Genomic DNA, 19,509 nt, shown 5'->3' with positions numbered 1-19,509 from the left:
TGCATGTGGTTTTCTTTGCTGTATTCAGAAAATAATTTTCTGTCCGCCTGTGAAATAAAAAAAATTCATGCAAGTTCCCCATTTTTATTTTTAATGATAAACTTAGAACCTATTGATCTTGAAGGCTTTCATTTGTTCCATTACAGGATTGCGTGCTGGCTGGCAGTGTTCCTCATGCCGCTTATGCCAGTTATGTCGACATCCTGAAGATGACTCTAAGGTGTTGTTGTGTGATGTGTGTGACAAAGCTTATCATCCTTACTGTGTGCGCCCAGCAGTGGGGGCAATTCCAAAACAAGGGTGGAAATGCATGGTAGGTGCAAGAGCAAGTAGTTACACCCTGCTAAAGCTGTTAGTCCTTATGAATATCATGAAATGATTTAATATGCATATCGATTGATACAGTGTCATAATTTTTGCCTCATAGTTTACAAGTTTTGGCACAAAGAAAGTTAACTATCATTTTTTCTGTCGCTATTTCTATGTTAAGAGACATCAGTCTGATGATATTTGGCGAGAAGCTATCAATGTATCACTTAGATGCCCATTTTTAACTGATGAGAAGATTTAAATCAATGTCCCCTTATGATATGTTATAACTTTTCCTCTATAGAATTGTCGTATATGCAGCGACTGTGGTTCTCGAACTCCTGGTTCTGGTCATTCCTCTCGTTGGCATGCTCACTTCACAGTCTGTGATTCATGCTATCAGCAGAGGAATAAGGGCCTTGCATGCCCTCTTTGTCGGCGAGCTTATCGTCATGTTGCTCACAGGGAAATGGTGCAATGTGGACTCTGTAGGAAGTAAGTAACATAAAGTTTCTCGTTTTTGAAGTTATATTTTTCTTTTTGATGTTGAGCCCCTGGATTTCATAGCTTTTATTTTTGGATGTATAGCCAGCCTTCGAGGCAGTTCATCAGTTCTTTCTCAGATTGAATTTTTGTGTTGCATTTTCTGTGACCTGAGTGAAAGGTTTTGTTTATAAAATGTTATCTTAATTATCAGAAATGATAATATGCTCAGTTCCTTAAAGTTCAAAGATGTTCATTTATTTTGCTAGGAAGATAATCCAATAACTCAAATGTATTCTTTCAGGTTTGTCCATGGGACATGCGATCCAGATGCAGAGATGTTAACATATCAAAAGAACAAAGAAGTGAATCGGGATTATGAGTATATATGCCCCATATGCAAGAATTATACCCAGGGAAGGTTGAGTGTTAAGAAAAGAGAATGTAAGTTTTTTCAAGTCATTTAAATTTATTTTCCTAAAAATGGTTGCCATGAAAAGAAAAATTGGCTGCTAAATTGGCCTCAGGAATGAAATTGGCCACTGACGTTCAAAGTAAATTCAGTTTGCAAATGAGCAATGTAGTCATGTCTTCGTAGTTGGTGGAATTCCAAGGAAAACCCTCACAAACACTACATCATAGACCTATGTTGCTAACATTGAATGATTTTCCAAGGTTCATTGCTTTAAAGAGCCTTCTGTAGTTTTCCTTACTCCACTCTTCAACTTCTGAGTAGGGACATGCAAAAGTCGCAAATGCGATAACGCAAATTTTAACGCGAATTTCTGGGTTTACCCGTGAGTATGCGATTTTCGTGTTAATTGCGATTTTCTCCAATTCATGGGTGTTTTTTATCATTTTTTCTTCCGCTCATGCTTCTTCCACAAAATTGTTTTTTGAGGCATAACATTAAGCTACATTGTTCTGATAAACCCGAGATTTTGATAGCTTTCTTAGCTATTTTTCAACAATATATGGTAGAATAATGGTACTTTGCAATAGAAATCGATGATCGTAAATGATTCATCATTGAGAAATCACAGAGTAATGTTTTCACCATGAGTATAAAATTTTAAGGGGCTCTAATTCATTGCATTAAAAATATGCCTGGAGAGGATGAAGCATTAATAATGAAAGGAAACTAGTAACTGATCTGATTCATAATTAACATAAATAAACTCATACGAAAACAATATGCACAAGGAGTTTTTGAAAGATGCCTTTCTTCTGGAAAAATGACATCAAAGCCCACTTTCAGATGCGATGACTTTTTGCTGGCCGCCTTGAAATCCAGAGAGATTTCTTGTTTGAAATCAGCCTGAATTTCACAGCACTATACCGGGAACAGTGGCTGGCGAAAAGTCGTCGCATCTGAAAGTAGCCTCACAGTAGCTCTTGAGTGTATTTCATGCCATAGACGGTGCACCGCCAGGCCGGATTGAAATGGGCACCTCGGTGACCTTCGACGATGCCATGCCATCAACTGCATGATTTGACTCGTTTGAATCCATTGAGACCAATCGTTATTTGAAATTATGGTGCCGTACCATTGACGACAGCTGGAGCAAAGCCAGCTCGTCTGAAAGCGGCAAAAAGCGGTGGTGTGCCGCCTCTGTTGTGAAATATGCACGGAGCTACATTGAGGTAGCTTTCAGCCGAAACGACTTTTTCTGGCCGCCGTTCCTGGCATGGCACTGTGAAATTCAGGCTGCTTTCCGATGAGATGGCTCTGTGGATGTCACGGCGCTGTGCTGTGAATGGCAGCCCACGGAAATTCGTCGTGTCAGAAAGCGGCCAAAGCAGTGAAGAAATTCATGATTCGAAATGCCATGAGAATCTGCTAGTTGACTTAATCAAATTACTGGAGGGTTCAAACTATCCTAATGCACACACATTCTATAGAGAGTTAACCCTTTTGCTACTAATGACAGAAATATGCGGCAGGACATTTCTTGATTCGGGAGACAAAAGCCGAAAATTTTCATCTGAGATTTTCCTACGCAGGCGAATGAATGTCAAAAATACATATTTCCTTGTTCTCCTCCTTTAATGACATTCGTGGGTTCACAAAGTCTTAGTTTCAGGACCTAACACAGTAGAACACAGGCCGTACCGCCGAACTCCGGGAGCAGGTACCCGGACCTCTCGTCTTATATTACCCCTCTTTGTGGCAAGGGTCTGCAGTCATACAATTGGTTATTCGTTGCAGTAAAACTTTGATTTTCCGCAGCTGGAGGGACCGAAATATGGGCACTGTGTAAATTCAAAGTGTGTAAAATCAAGGGTTGGTATTGAGGAGGAGTATAGTTTTCAGGATAATACTTGCTCCTAATTTTTTAGAAGGCTTGGTCATACACTTTTGTATAGTTTTAAGCCAGATCCAGAACCAGAAAAAGTCTCATATGTGAGGTTTTATGGTAAAAGAGCATGAAATCCTCTTCAATTGCGTCAGATATATGTTTCCCGGATTCAATTACTCATTTGTAGGAAAAAAAATGAAGCCTAATAATCTTAATTACTCACTAGCAACACCACAGATGACGTGTTACCTTAAGAGAAACAACGTTGCATTCCTGAACAATGTTTCCCATAGTTGAACAACATGGTTGAATTGTTAGCATTTCTGGCACTTAGATTACTTCTGTTACCTAGGAGAAATTTTGGAATGGTGACACTAAATGCTTGCAGAGAAGCTAATTTTCAAAAATATTCTCATTAAAAGCAGTTTTCAGGAAATCTGTTTAACCACCTGCAGACAAACAAAGATTGGAGATTGAAGAAATGAGGTGTATGAGGATAGTCATCCAAATTAACCCCATTAACAGGGAGCAAAATTTCGCTAGTATATCACAAAGGCTTTACACCCTGTGGGCCTGGGTTCAAGTCCTGGTAGTAGCAGAAACTTATCAGAGATGGCTCTATCCCTACTTGAGTGTAATGTGGAGGGCACTTCCAGTGCACCACTCTGTTCAGCAGATGGGACGTTTAGTCCTGGTCCCTTTGGAGCCTTTCATTACAACCTGGCTAATGCCAACATGGGGTTCCCCCCAGCCCTTACTTCATGGCGCTAATGACCCCAGCTGTTGGTTACCTCCTTCCAAATAGCATACCATGGATAATACGGAGCACACAGGATCAGGGTATTCGGAAATTTAGATTTTTCCAGTGTTTAGATCACTTTTTTAAGTGAGCCATTTAACTAACCGTGCAACTACCGTCATGCCGCCAGTGACGTATAAAAAAATGATTAATACTCCGGAAAAATTTTCCCTCTTTTTAATTTTCATGCATTACAAAAGCATTTTCCAATGACATTTTAGCATCAGTAGATTGAATCTACCGAGTATATCTTCTCTGTCGGCATTCTCCTGCGAATTCAGCACCGGGACATTTGACTCACAAGCTGTGTGACTCATCTTCACGTAATATTTTGCTTCCCCATATCTGATAACAACACCAGGCACTTTTTGTATTTCGATTTAATGGTGCCAAGACATTCCTGAGTTTAAAGGGACTGCCTTATCATTCACGTCTTGAATTTGACTTCAATGATTATATGACAATTGACGATGCGAGTTATTCTCCAAGGGCATTAACTCCCGTTCCGTTAAAAATAAACGCTTGCCTCCTAGTGGAGTTAAGCTAATAGCTCTTCAAGTTCCAACCATGCTTCATTTCAACCCACTGACAATGAGATACAAGTCAGTTCTGATAAGCGCGTCGTGCAAGCAACTTTCCCTCGCCTTTGTTTGTCGCGAAGATGTGGGGTTCGCCTGCAGAATAAGACAATGCATGCTGCTTTTACCATTGTGTTGAATCACCATCGACTTACGTCCATACTAGACGTACGACTAGTATTACGAGTAGTCTTTTTTCGATCACCTTGGAAGCCAACATTTTGGCACGGGAGGATTTTTAATGGCTCATTTTGCCGTTATATTTTGTTGGGGCGACGGAAAACATAGCATTGGCAAAATTCTAGAAAACCTTAGGGATAGGGATAGAGATTCCGAATTAACAACCAGATCTGTAATTACAATAAATATGCTATAAACAGTGTAGAACAATAAGTTGAATAATAAACGAAAGGTGATAATGTCAATATCTCCGACGATCATCTGTCTTAATCAAAAGTAGTTATGCATACACGACAATTGCCGTATGTTTTAGGTTTCGATATCCTTCTACGGCAAATTTGATCTAAGAGCAATATTCGCGTTCGTAAATGAGTCTGAAATATTAATGAGAGGGCACAGGGGGAAGCAATAATTAGATTCGCGATGTTTTTAGTTTCACTCTCAACGGCGCGACGTCATTTCAACCGTTCCTGTATTCATTTTTGCAACTCGTTGAGACTAATAAATAACCAAACTTCATATTGGTCCTGTCGGGATTTTCAAAACAAGTCGAAAGACAATTGCGTAAAATCAAGATTAGCGGCCTCTTTGGGGCTGGGGTTATGCTGCGCAAAATCAAAAAACTGCGTAAAATCAAGAAAAGATGTAAAATCGAAGTTTCACCATTGCAATTCACTATGCTTTCTGGCCGGACTTGAGTGTCGCTGAGTAAAAACGAGACTTGATGGAAAATCAAAGTGCGTAATATCGAAGTTTTACTGTAGTTTGCAAAATAAACATTTGCTTCAAAATAACATCGCTTTTGTACAAATATATCACCACTTTTGCCTATAAATTAACCCCACTTTTTGCATGTCCTTATATAAGAGTTGAGGGTACAATTTTAATTTTTAGAGGATGCACAATATGACATGGTTACACTTCTGTTTTCATGTTATTTTATTTATTATTTTAATGGATAAATTTTCTTGGAGTAATTTTAGTGCTCATTGAGAAATTGTAGTTGATTTGTGTCATTTATATACTTTTTCATTTGTTTGTAGCTCTTGATGATGGCTTGTATGAATCTAGTCTTATGAATACATCTCAGGAATCACTGTATATGGGTGGAGATGAAATGATGGATGTGGACTCAGAAAAGGTGAGATCAGTAGTATATTTTATTTGTCATAATCAACTACTACAAACTAATGTAAACTGATTGTATTACTGTTGACATCTTATGACAGTCGTAATTGGTAGGAATGGGTGATACGCAGAGCCTGATCAAATACGAATTCCATGTCCTTTTTTTGAACAAATCCATTTCTTTGTCAAATCTATGTACCAAATCTCAGTGCCTTTTGTTTTCATTGTGTTCCTTAATTCTTACTTAACATGGTATCTTATCTTGTTGTTAGAAATACTGCTATTCTGAAAAATTTACCCTCCTTTTTATTTTGTGACTTTCATGAATAATAAAAACAAAATTTAATGATTGAAAGTCAGTTTGAGGACTGAGAGGGTAAATGTACAATATAAAATTTCAATCAATACATTTTTTATTTTAATTCATATGCTCTCTGTTTCAAATGTTTGATTATAGGCAGTCTATTAATTTTACATGAAATTATTTTTTAATGCAATATGTGACAAAGAAGTAATCTGAGTATTAAGAGCTGATATGATTTCATTCATGAATTTTTCTCAGGGATATAAAGATGGCTCTGGAATTGATGATTCGTTGGGTGGACAAGCAATCAGGGCTGTTGGCCTTGGTAAGGGTAAACCTTTCTGTGCTAGTAAGATCGCTAAAAAGAAACTTGGGATTGGAAGTGTTGGTCGTCCCAAAGGTTCTGGCAAGGTAGGCGGTTCTGGCAAAGGAGGAGCTGGTTATCAGAAAAAGCAGAGAGGACTTCCAGATTTTGGGAGGAAGAGAGGTCACAAGACCAAAATGAGGGGAATATTTGGAGTTCCTGGTGTTGGTCTACAGGTAAGCTCTGTTTTTGTTTCATCAGTGGGATTAAAGCAAGTTTTTGACTTTAGTTATAAATTTTCATTTCTCAGGTGAGAGAATTCCAACTTTTCATGAAAACACCTACTGTATTTGCACGAATCATAGGCGAACACGGTTCTAAGACAATAGACAAAGACAAGAAAGACAAAAGAGGTGCCCCCTTTTTGGAACTCTACTAGGGAAATTTTTTTTCCTAATAACGATACGAATAAACGATCAATGCGGGAATGTTTGGCTAGGTTGCCTATGTCCCAGGAAATGCAGGATTTTTGGCGTGTAATTATGATATTCAGTAAAGGATCCAAACAAGATTTTAGCTAATTACAGGAATACTAGTACTTAATGGAGACACTTAGGTCATATTGTTTATTAATCGACTAATAGTTTCTTTGGCAGGGCCATGGTCCAAAGACAAATAAAATTGAACTAGTGAAAATGAAACCTGACTTTATTAAACCCACACGGAAAACACTCAGTGGTTTGAAGTCAAGCCACCCTGGAAAGTAGGGAACCACTCGTACGAGGTGAAGTTCGGAACTGATGCTATTGCCTACAGCATATGCAGAGCATACTGCAGAGGCCGGAGGAGCATACTGCATGACCATATGACTGCGCCCTGAAATTTTTTGTCGTAAAGATACCCATTCTTTTCTAATTAGCATAGTGCCAGATGGGCCAGATGAATTCGGATTGTTAGTAGGGAGAAACAAAATATCCTGAGAAGATATCCCTTCGTCAGTTACTCTTGCAAGTGAGACTTATAGTATAACTCGTAAATTGATAACTGATAATAACCTGATATCCTGTTTTCGGAAAAAAATGCCGCATTAACTGCCGAGAAGCTCATCTCACGAGGATATCGAGTTTCGCCAAAATCACCATCGTATTTTTCCCACTAGTTCCTTGCTTAAAAATGCTTAAATAACGTTAGAAATACGTCGTGTTTCGTCTCCTTCTTTTTTGAATTACGAGCACATTACAAATATTTCAATCTAATAAATGTGTAATGCCAATTGCTGAAATTCATTGTTAGACACCTTTTGGGCTAATAGGTGATTCATGCAGCAGTTGACCTCCAGAAACTGGGAACTTTGAAGCAGGTAGGCTGAAAAAGGTCAGTGGGTGAGAAAAGGGCCGGGGGGGCATGAAACAGTTTTCTATTGTTTTCGTGTAACTTGATATTTTTTCAAAGCTAAGGTCTTCGTAATACGATCCCTGCGCGAGCTGGGACCTTTTGTTTGATTTTGGAGAAGAGGAAAGCTTCAGAGGGGAGCGGGCGAGTGCTGAATGGAGGGGGATAACGGATCTTGGGAAATGCGCTAATGTTGCTCTCCCATGGCACTGATCCTCTCCCTAAGGTAGTTCCATCTCCTGGGGAATATTCATACTATGTGCCTGTCGTTTTTAGCCATAAATGACACATTGTATTCATTTCGTCTCATTTTCGTCAAACGGTGGATGCGGGAAAATTATAAGTCGGGACCAAGATCTTCAAACGATCAATACGGGAAAATGATACTTTGGGGAATGATAGATGCGTGAAAAAATTACATTGTCTATATGGAACTTTATTTGGGACCAGAAACGGCGAACGATGAATGTGGGAAAATGATCAATGCGGGAATGATAGATCAGGGTTCCACTGTATAACTTTTCTTTTGAAAGCGGCAGTGTAATGACTTCTTTTCTCTGCCATCATAATACTCTGCACGGGATCACAACTGAATCGATCTCTCTAATCAGAGACAAATCATGATCCTACTTCCTACCGTTGCTCTGAGAAAAATGCAACGACTTTGTAGCAGTTTATTCTGTGATGGCATTGAGGCTTTAACGTTACAATTTAGGTAAATTGTAACCAATCACACGAACATTTTGTTAGTTGATCAAGCTTTAACTTGAATGGAGCTGAATCCAGGCTAAAGCAGGCGATCTCGCAGGTACGGCAGAAGTGCTCCCGGCGACTGATCAGCATGCACCGAATCTTTGCCTGCCGCCAAAAAATGGAAAATGTTTTTTTTACTTGAACGCAAAATTAAATAAGCTAAATTACTGTTCAGCTATTTTTGACGTTGATTTTTCGTTGTATAGCTATCAGGTGGCTAACTCAGGTATCCATAATTTTTGATGTAAATTATGCAACCCGATTGACATAGAGAATTTTGCATCCTATTGTAAGACGAACCCTCTTTTCTGCTGGAGTTAGGAGGGGAAAAAACCTCGTCTTAGATTCGTGCAAATACGGTACTTTGTGAAAGTGATTTTTTTTTCAAGAGGCAAATGCCTTCACAACTTTGCTCTAGTCATAATATTTATCACACACTTTTTCAGTGGCTTTGCCCAGCTCCAGGTGTTATTAATTTCTTTACATGAGTTTTTGATGCGTTTTAATATCAATGTCACTCATCATGTTTCATGACTACATTTTCCTAAAGGTCATTGAATGAGGGAAACTTTTTTGGTTGAACAGAAGTCAATTTTTTTGTCGTTGTGATTGCAGGGAATGTGTTTACCAATGAAATGTTCAATCTTTGCCATAGGTTTTACTGTGTTACCCACTGGTGTCACTTGTTAAGGAAATTTGTATTATACTTTGTGTAGCTTATTTTGTTCATTAGAGATACTGATTTCAGTTAAAATTTATTTATTTGTTGAAAAATAATTCATCGTGGACAAATTTTTCAGAGACCCCAGTCAGACTCCAGCTCTAACAAAGCAGATGATGAACCTGGAGTGGAGAACAGGCTTGTGCTATGTTCAGCCAATGACCAATTTGTTTTGCTGCAAGATGTGTGTGTTATGTGTGGTGCATTAGGGAGTGATCAAGAAGGATGCTTGATATCATGTGCACAGTGTGGACAGTGTTATCATCCATACTGTGTGAATGTCAAGGTGAGTTGGGTTGATATGTCAAAAAATGTTTCTAAATAGATGCATTTTTGTCGCTGCGTTTGCTACAGTTAGGGCTGTATTTCAATGTCTACTTGGACAATTCATAAATATCAGTTCATAAGTTTCGGCTTTGGATGTGGTAGTTACCTTGTTCTTCAAGGTGTGGGATATCTTTTCAAGCAGTTCTCTATTTCCTTAGGGACTTGCTTTCATGTAATATTACACAAATCCCCTCTCATTACCTAATTTTGATTGTTTAATCGAAGCTGAATATTGTTTATATCTTTCCAGGTCACCAAAGTAATTCTCCAAAAAGGCTGGAGATGCTTAGATTGCACTGTTTGTGAAGGATGTGGGCAGCGAAATGATGAAGGAAGGCTAATATTATGTGATGACTGTGACATATCATATCACATTTACTGTATGGATCCTCCTTTGGATTATGTTCCTCACGGAAATTGGAAATGCAAGTGGTAGGTATACCAATGGATTGTTACAGTTATAATTTTTGCTTACTCATGTGAATGCTGTTTATATTTTATTTGAGTGTGTGCTTTACATATGGATAGAAAATGGTGTACTATTAAATTAAGTAAATTAAAAAAGTAAATTGCTTTTGCTTGTAAGCCAAATTGGTTTCTATCCAATGACAGATGATGTGTAGTTACATTTTTGTAGAAAATATTTTTTTTTACATTTTTGTTTGAATTGGTCTTGGCTTGAAGTCCCTACCTTAATGGAGTAATAATCATTAGTGTAAAATGTCATTTTACCATACCTTTTCTTAAATTTCTGTGAATATTTTTTACTTTCATTTAAATTTTCTCATTACTTAATTTTTAGGTGTGCCCTTTGTCAGATGTGTGGTTCCAATGACCCAGGCTTCAACTGTACTTGGCAGAACAGTTATACAGAGTGTGGACCATGTGCCTCTTTATCCATCTGTCCATCTTGCAGTGAGCCTTATTCTGAAGGAGAGTTGATTATTCAATGTGTCCAATGTGTGAGGTATGTGTTATTTGGTAATTTGTTTATCATTTTTATTTTCTGAGTATCATAAGTTGGGACCCTGAAAAGTGATAAATTAACTCAAGGTAAAGGGGTGTGAAAATCATATCCCTGCAAAATTCATGGCCCTGCTGTGGCAAACATAGTAAGGTATCATCATCTGCAATTGCCACTGTGACCTCAGTGCATTGCCAACTGCCACATTTTTACTCGGGAAAACTAACTTGCTAAACCTAACTTCAGTCATCACACGTACATAGTACAGTACTCTCTCAATAATACAAAACACCTTATTACAAAGTTCCCGTTAATACAAAGCAAATAGTTGGTACCCCGTCCCGGTCCCGGCAGTTACAGAAAGAACGTTATTTTGAAGTTTCACAAATAAGTAATGGTATTTAGGTGGATATTCACTATGCTATGCTATAATCATTGTTCTACGTTTAAGGTCTCCTCATGCACTGTGCCCAAGAACGTTAATTATGGTTCTTTCTTCTGTAGGAGATACTTCAGCATGCACGCAATATTGTATAATAAACTTCATTTCTATGGAACCATGGCGATTAATTTAACATTCATAATTTCATTATTAGACCTCCAGTTTATTGGTCCAGTAAACTCCATAATAAAGAGGCAACTGTATATGTAGCAGTCATGGAAATAGGTATTTACTGGTATATCAATGGAATTCCAACAGTGTATTTTATTTTGTGTGTCTTAAGGGCAATATAAGCTCATTCAAGCAAAATTGCCAATCGGTATTAACTTAAATAATTGCACTCCAAGAATTATAATGACTAGACACTCAGGAAAATTATGGAGTACTTAAAAAAATACGTTATCCACAGCCATCAAATTTGGCGTTCCTTTAACCCTTTCGCGCCGAACATCTGATGGAACAAACAAGCATTTTCATATGCAGAAGACCTAACGTCGTGTATAGTTGGCGTGGAATTTTCAACGTAAACAACCGAATGTCGACTATAGCTGGCATGGGGGAAGGGAAGTGACAGCTCAGGTAGCAGTGTCTGATTCTTTCAGCCCCTGCTCGAGACTCAGCTTAGTGAGACCTTAGGCCCACTCCTCAGCAATTAAGCTCAATCCTCCCACTCATTTATGATCCTCCTCACTGCAGGAAGTGGTTATATTGTCAATGGTTTTTACAGAAAAACACTTAGTTGCATATTCCAATTTTTTTACTGTGAAATGAATTCTTTGTTTTGCTCTGTGTCTAAGCAATTTTTAAACAAAATTTTAGTGTTACAAATAACAGATTTCTGAATTTATAGTTTTAGTATTTTGTATTCACTAATTTTGTGGTTATCCTCAGGCATTGCAGGATTCCTGTGGATAACGCTAGAAATTCATTTAAAATTCAATGATACCTTAAAAAAGTGTTAATTATTCTAATTCAAGTGTAAATTATTGAAAATCAAAAGCAATATTTGGTGAAAAAAACACTGGTAATGCAATAAGTTGACTGTGGACTTGTGCTAAGGTAGGGCTAAAAGGTCTAGTCCAGTGACCGGGTTGATGGCTGGGCATCCCGTTGAGTTGGGTCCCAAATCCGAGGGATGAGAATACCAGGGCAATTCCTCTCATAAAAAAGAGCACCATGCATGGCCTTAAAAGGATTTTATTTATCTGAACATAGTCCCCTTTTTTTTTACAAAAATGCCCATGGTGAAAGTAAAGGGGGGACTATATTCAAAGGCATTTATTTATATTTTTCCCAAAACTGAAGCCTCAAAATTAGGGGGGGGAGTTTGGGGGGGACTATATTTGGAGAAATACGGTAAATCTTGTTTCATGGATACAGTGTGCTAGGTCTGTCTCTTGTATCTTCCTTCATTGTTGATATCCCGTTCATATTACCATGTATGTAGCATTATTTCATATTTAATTCCCTCTTGAGCATATAGAATTTTCTCATTCAATTTGTTTCCATATACATACTTGGATCCTCATTGGAAAAAGTTTGAGAAGTTGGGAGAGAAATTATATTGGAATAGAGTGGAATTAATGTATAGTTCAAGTAGTTGGAAGAGTTGAATTGAGATTTTTGGTCTAAAAAAATGTGGTATAATTCTAAGGAAAAAATTGGATGAAGTGAATGTGGGATTCTTCCCTTCACTTTTCTGTGAATGTACTCCTAAGTGATTCCTATTCGTCTTGCAGGTGGTTGCATGGAGCATGCGATATGATTCGCACTGAAAGTGAAGCAGAGCGATGTGCTGAAGAGGGTTATAACTGTATATTATGCCGTCCGAGGGATGTTCCACCACCTCACCTGTTACCTCCTCCTCCGCCACCAAAGCCTCCTACTCCCACTAAGAGCCCTGGTATGTACCATCTCATGTAATACTCCAATTTTTTTTATTACAGAAAAATCTGTTATCAGTTATGTATGAGAAATATTCATCTTCAGTCATGTGAGGGGAAGGAAGCTGTTAAGCTAATCATTACGCAGCAGACTCTCGATTATCCGGTCTAATGATGGGGAGAGGTGGCACGAATAATCAGAAAACGCAATTAATACAAACTTTCACTTTAATTTCATGTAATTTTCACAATTTACGTAAATCAAAAAATGTACTATTATTCACGCACATTGTCCGTTATTTTAGATAGCTTTTTCTTCCCAACCACGATATTTTTATCAGGGATAAGGTGATTGTACTCTTATTCCGACTGCTCCACATAATACCTGGTTTCCGAAAACCATGCATCAGTGGCTGTGAGATTGCAGATCCTGAGAAGAGATTCTTGCGGTGATTTTCCAAATCCACTGCAAGATGTCGGGAACTACACTGTCACTGTGTAAACTCATGCACGGATAATCCACAACATGGATAAACCACAGCTAGATAATCGGGAGTCAACTGTAATTTCAAAAAAATGTTATGTGCTTCTCCATTATAAGGTCCTTAATTATTTAATGGAATTTATTATGTCAATCAGTAGAGTGGATAAGAGTGAGTATTTTGTTCTAATTGTAAAATCTGGGGATTTTTTTTAAGACACTAAAGCTTATCAAATAAAAATACAGGTATAAGGTTGCATGCATCACAGGTTACAAGTTTTTCCATTCATATTTGGCACATTAGTTTTTTTTTGATACATTAGTTTTTTAAGGTAATGTTGCAGCATGTAAAAAATCCTTCAATTAATGCTAAGGTCAAAAGGTTACATCTGTCTCTGATAATTTTAAATGCTTTGATAAAATATGCAGAATTAAGAAGCCATATTTTCAATATTCAACATTAACACTAATATGGCTTGCCATATTTTTTGTTAATATTGAATATTGGCTTATTGGAAGAAGAGGTTTGCACATAAAACACTTTTGTTAACCTTATTTTTTTTAGGACAATCGATTTTGTTAATGCTCAATGCTCCATCATTACATGAGTGATCTTGAATGTGTCTCACTACAGGTAAAATGATAGATTTTGAAGGAGATCTATTCGAGCATTTTAAGAATCATCTCCATAAATAAACTTCTAAGCCAAGTAAATGTTTATTTGTTTTAAGACTGAAAATATCTGGTTAGGACTTAGATGATCTATTTGCATGAGTGATAAACCTTTTTTTTGTTGTCAATTGTTGTATTATTTAGTGCTGGTTCCTGAAAGACTACAGATTATCCATCGGTCTTCTGTAGCTATGGAGGATTTATTATTAAGTTCTTTCATGCTGAATTGTTTTATCTGTTTCATTCATTGTCATAACTCACTTTCTTGTCATTATATAAAACATTTTATTCTTTTTTCACATTGTCCTTTCAGAGCCTCCTAAGTTAAATTCGCAGGCTCAGTTTTATCTGGATGGTGTTTGTTTGTCTGAGGTGGGTCTACACCAGATCAGATCATTAGCCCTTGAACAACAACCTAAGAAGAAGAAAAAGAAAGTTATTTCTCCAGCTGATACGGAAGCTGGAATAATGGCTACTATTGAGTCAGTGGTTGCTGCTGCTAGTGGAGGTATTTCCATTTCTATGCTAATTTTCTGTGAAAAGTTTCTTAATTTTCGATAAATTGTGATTTTGATATCTTTATCTTGAAAATTTTTTGAATGATTAAACTATAAATTTTAGATTCAGTTATTTTAATGAAAAGGTTTTTGTTAAAATTTAATCTTAATTATTTAGATGGAACTAACATTTTTATGTTTACAGATAATTCCATGGAACAAACAGAGCCTTCTTCATGTAAGATGGAACTTGATATAGACGAAACATCAACCCAGGAAGTGGCTCCTTTCCCTCTTAAAGATGGCGCAGTTGTTACTCCTACAAAGGATGGGCGTCCGCCTGATGTACCTGAAGGTTTTACTATCATTACTAGTGAGAATGGAGTAATGATTCTCCGGAAAAAGAGGCAGAGAAACTTGCAGAAGCTAGGTGAGGGATTGACAAACTGACTTAGTGGTGGTAGTTTACCTACTCTTTACAGTTGAATTTTTGTTTGGAAAAATGACACCAATTTATCAACAATTCTCCTGATCTTGACCGTATACTTTCATTGTAGTAGGGGAAACATTGTCAAAGCCTCTGGTGAGTTTAACCACCATTTATTTAAAAATTATGTTGCCAGTCCCTACGAGTGATATCACCTCACTTCAATATGTGACAGTGGTACATTGATTGTCTGCAGCAGTAAATGGAACTGCCCATTCAAAAAGAGCGCTATGACATTTTTCCCCTAGTGAGCAAATTTGTTATTGGGTTACCCCCTTCCTTCATCAAGCACTGCCAAAACGGGTTATGTGTCCATTCTTGATATGAAGAACTACTTTGCAAACCCCTCAATTGCACCTCCCCCCCTCCCTCGATGAACCTGGATGAATTGAACTCGATGTACCTGGCCTCTCCTGGCTTACATGTTTCTATGTCAAAGGTGTTGCAATGCTATTGGACAGAGCTCTGCTGTTAGGAAAATTTCTTATTTTATTTTTTTAATGGCCAACATGTCATAGATAGGTAGTAGATGCTCGGCTGCCCATCTTATTTCCAAATTCTCCACAAAGAAAGTAGGTGTTTTCTTTTAATATCTAAGAACTTGTCTGAATTGATTATTTTTTAAGGGATTGGTGGTTTCTCTGCAAAATTACGGGGCACTCGCAAAGAAAGGGATGAGGAAAGTCTTGGTGGAGAAGGTGATGGAGCAGGTGCATCCCCAGTGATTGGTGGAAGTGCTGTTGCTGCATCTGGAACCACAGGAACAGCTGCCCAGGGTGCTGCAGGAGCTACAGCTGGTGATGGCAAAGATGAAAAACCTGCAAAAAGGAAGCCTCAGAGGAGGAAGCCTAAGAATAAGCTTATGGAAAGTTACCCATCATATTTACAGGTGAAAAACTTTTCCACATCATTTGGTATTTTCATCAATATTTGTTGGGGCTGTTGAAAAGTGAAATTTGATTAAAAAAATAACTTATGTTTTCTAAACTTCTTTTGACAATAATGCGAAAACCTTCTTTTGCTATGTCTATTGCTGTGGATGTTGATACTATGTTTAATTATAGTCCATAAAAATTCCTACATAAGCCTGGATAACTCAGGGAATTGATATTAAATGAAATTTTTATGGTAAATCCTGAAAGTTTCAAGGAATACTATTTCCATTAAGACATATTGAGGGGCTATTAAACTTTTAATTCATCTGAGAAGGATGTCTCTAGTTCTGAAATGAAAACCAAGTATGTTAGATTGCGCGTAGCCATTATTCTGCTGGTAAAACAGGACATTTGAATTGGCTAACATTGTAGATTAAATGGGGAGCCATGAAGGAAAGCAGCTGATCTAGCAGCAGCAGCAGTCTATCGTGTCATGATACCGAATCCAGAAATTGGAGGCTTTTTTCTGGGTAAATGAGATCTCTGTGTGATGACAATCTGTAATAACATTTTTTGTGTCATCCGCTGCTTTGGCTTGTGCTGGTAATAGGAAATGAAGACTATGGAATTGATGATTAAGATCATATTGAAAACAAAGTGATGATTTAAACATGACTAGCTTAATTTTTTTAATGAATGGGGGTGTGTGGGTGGTTCTAAAACTTCCAGAAGTATGTTTTGAATAGAGATTCTTTATTTTACAAAAAAAAATTTACTACTATTGGATGACACGTAATAAAGCAACTTTTGTTTTTAATGAATGGTTAATAATCCTAAATAACCTTCGAGAAAGACTAATAAGAAAATATTCGCAACTATGCAATGAAGTATTCCTTTAAGGGATTGTTTTGATTACTCAATTAGTCTCTTGCACTTGAATATGGTTCTCAATTTCTTATTTTCCAGAGATTTGAGACAAAGAAGGCGATACATTGGGAGAACTTTGATTCCAATATCAATATGTTTGGGTAGTGAATCCTTGTGATATGTTGTATGTCAATTCCATGTTTTATACAGCAATCAAAAGTATTTGAATGCTTGCAACATTGTCATCTTACGATAGTGATGGGTCAAATGTATGATCAATGGATTCAGTCAAATCTTATTGGTACCTTGGGAAATATTTTTGGTTGTTGCATTTAAAGAGATTCATAACTGTGTGTGCATCTCTATCATGACATGTCTATTCTTGAGGGAAAACAGCGAGAGTGCAAGATAAATTTTATTTATTTGAAAATTTGTTCAAATATTTACTACAAAGTAACTATGATGGGACATTTTCAATTATTGCTAGGAAAAAGAGGAAAATGGTTGAAAGAGATTTGAATGACACTTGGTGATAAATTTAAAGGATTAATATTAAAAATAATCTGTTAATATTCTGGATTCAATGAAATTGTTATGGCATTTATGGATTGTATATTTTTATAATTAATGTTTGGAAAGGAAATTGCTTAGCTTTTCTACAAAACACACACTTTATTGCCGACTAGTTTCGGTTACACTGTACCATTATCAAGACTAGTGATACACATCAGAATTTGCCGGTATATATACTCTGTGGTCGGGTGATTGGAGGGGAAGGGGAGGGGGGAGAGGTAAGTGACGGGGAAGGTCACTTACCTCTCCCCCCTCCCCTTCCCCTCCAATCACCCGACCACAGAGTATATATACCGGCAAATTCTGATGTGTATCACTAGTCTTGATAATGGTACAGTGTAACCGAAACTAGTCGGCAATAAAGTGTGTGTTTTGTAGAAAAGCTAAGCAATTTCCTTTCCAAACATTAAATATGGAATTCTACAAAGTGAAGGCCTCAACAATTGAGTTCATATTTTTATAATGTTGTCTCATAATTTCTCTATTTTTATTCCAGGAAGCTTTTTTTGGGAAAGAGTTGCTGGATACTACAAAAGGCCGTGATGTTCATAGCAGCAGTGATTCGGACGATGAAAGAGCCTCCCCTGTTCATGTTAGTGAGGACAAAACCATCCAATTGTCCCAGGTATACTTCTTCTCCTTGGTTAAAAAATATTGGGTAGAATTTTAATGTGAATAATTTTGTTTGAAAAAGAATTTTAATTTAATTTTTTATAATAAGAAAGGGAAAAAACAAATTGATTTCTTTCCATTTTAGAAGATAATTTGTGCTCTGAAGTCTATGTAAAGATTTTATAGCTTTTATTGTATAATTCTAGGATGAAATAAAAGCTATTGAAGAAGTGAAAGCGAAACGTGAGAAGGATACTGATAAAGTAGAAGTTAAAAAGCCTGATGAGGAAGAAAAAACAAGCAAGGAAACTGAAACAAAGTCTCCGATAAAGGTAAAAAAATAACTAATTAAAATGTAGCAGTACTTGCCATGGTGATCACCTTACAGAGTCACTTGCAATGCACAAATTGTGCAAAAAATCCTCGGAGAAAAAACATTCGCCTTGACTGGGTTCCGAGTTAAGGTAAATGATTTTTTTTCTGGGAACCTGGTCAAGGGGAATGATTTTTTCCTCTGTGGATTTTTTGCATTAAATGAAACATTTCAGTTACGGCTTTATACGACACAGAACTGAGGAAATTAAACTATGTCACCGTTTGAATTTCAGCAAGAGGAAGATGATGAAGGGGATACAGAGGCCTTAAAAGATATACTACCAATAGCAGGTGATCTGCTGGACACAGACTTGGTGAATACAATTATGAATGAAGATGAGGATGATATAACAAAAGCTGGGGAAAACTTAGAAGATATTGCTGGTAATTTCTTTTACTATACAAGTATGTGCTTTGGAAGTGTGCATGGTGGGAATTTCAATGGAAGGATGAGTTGGTTCTGAAATTTTTTCGGTTCTCGGTACCGGTCGGGTTCTCCCCAATCGGTTCTAGGTTCTCGATACTCGGTTACAAGAATTAACTCTTATTATCTGAATTAATGGAAAATTTAATTGAAGAAGTGAACGAAAATAATTTCACTAAAGATGTAAATTAGAAGGAAAGCTCTGTTAAATAATACATGATCAACCAAAATGTCTCATTACATCAGGCAGCCACTGGTTTTTTTCTCCAGATTTTAATTTTTTAAAATTCAACATTTTCCCCCTATCTATTCTTTTTTTGGCAGAACTATTGCCTGCAGTACTGAACAGGCACTTACTGAAAACAGTAGTGATCGATGTTGATTTTGAAGCCTTGCCCGAAATATGCTTGGAGTTCAGATTACATACTACATAGCATCAAAATCAATACTGAAACTCTCCCAACTCCTGACAACATCATCCGTTAATTTGTTGAAACTTGTGAATCAGTTAAAAATATATTCTGTATTCTGCGATGTTTCTTAAATTGCTACTTTAATTGACAACTTATTTGCATGCTTCACTGTCACGGTTCTCATAACCTCAACAATAAACTTCTCAGCATGCTGGTACAGCGACACCATGGATAAAATGAGCAGACATGAGCTAGCACAAAATTATAATGCAGTGTTGCATTCTGCAGGATAACCACACTTTTGGATGCTTTGAATAGGTTTATCAGCTTTTGAATAAACTCCTGAAACGCATCTTGTTTCGTATG

At 37.1% G+C, this 19,509-nt stretch overlaps 1 protein-coding gene across 1 annotated transcript in view; it reads left to right on the top strand.

The window, feature by feature from the left end:
- Positions 1 to 19,509, top strand: part of LOC124163032 (histone-lysine N-methyltransferase 2C-like) — a 155,788-nt gene that overhangs the window by 21,118 nt on the left and 115,161 nt on the right. The window contains exons 9-23 of the mRNA XM_046539843.1: positions 147 to 313; positions 614 to 804; positions 1,097 to 1,236; positions 5,693 to 5,790; positions 6,340 to 6,621; positions 9,331 to 9,537; positions 9,829 to 10,010; positions 10,381 to 10,545; positions 12,724 to 12,887; positions 14,334 to 14,528; positions 14,723 to 14,947; positions 15,631 to 15,893; positions 17,816 to 17,944; positions 18,138 to 18,263; positions 18,540 to 18,690. Coding sequence (XP_046395799.1) covers positions 147 to 313; positions 614 to 804; positions 1,097 to 1,236; positions 5,693 to 5,790; positions 6,340 to 6,621; positions 9,331 to 9,537; positions 9,829 to 10,010; positions 10,381 to 10,545; positions 12,724 to 12,887; positions 14,334 to 14,528; positions 14,723 to 14,947; positions 15,631 to 15,893; positions 17,816 to 17,944; positions 18,138 to 18,263; positions 18,540 to 18,690 — 2,685 coding nt within the window. The remainder of the gene's footprint in view (positions 1 to 146; positions 314 to 613; positions 805 to 1,096; positions 1,237 to 5,692; positions 5,791 to 6,339; positions 6,622 to 9,330; positions 9,538 to 9,828; positions 10,011 to 10,380; positions 10,546 to 12,723; positions 12,888 to 14,333; positions 14,529 to 14,722; positions 14,948 to 15,630; positions 15,894 to 17,815; positions 17,945 to 18,137; positions 18,264 to 18,539; positions 18,691 to 19,509) is intronic.

This window comes from Ischnura elegans, chromosome 1 (genome assembly GCF_921293095.1).
Source record: "Ischnura elegans chromosome 1, ioIscEleg1.1, whole genome shotgun sequence".
In the NCBI taxonomy this organism is placed as follows: domain Eukaryota; kingdom Metazoa; phylum Arthropoda; class Insecta; order Odonata; family Coenagrionidae; genus Ischnura; species Ischnura elegans.
Note: the sequence above shows the minus strand (reverse complement) of the source record. Positions and strands in the feature narration are given on the sequence as shown.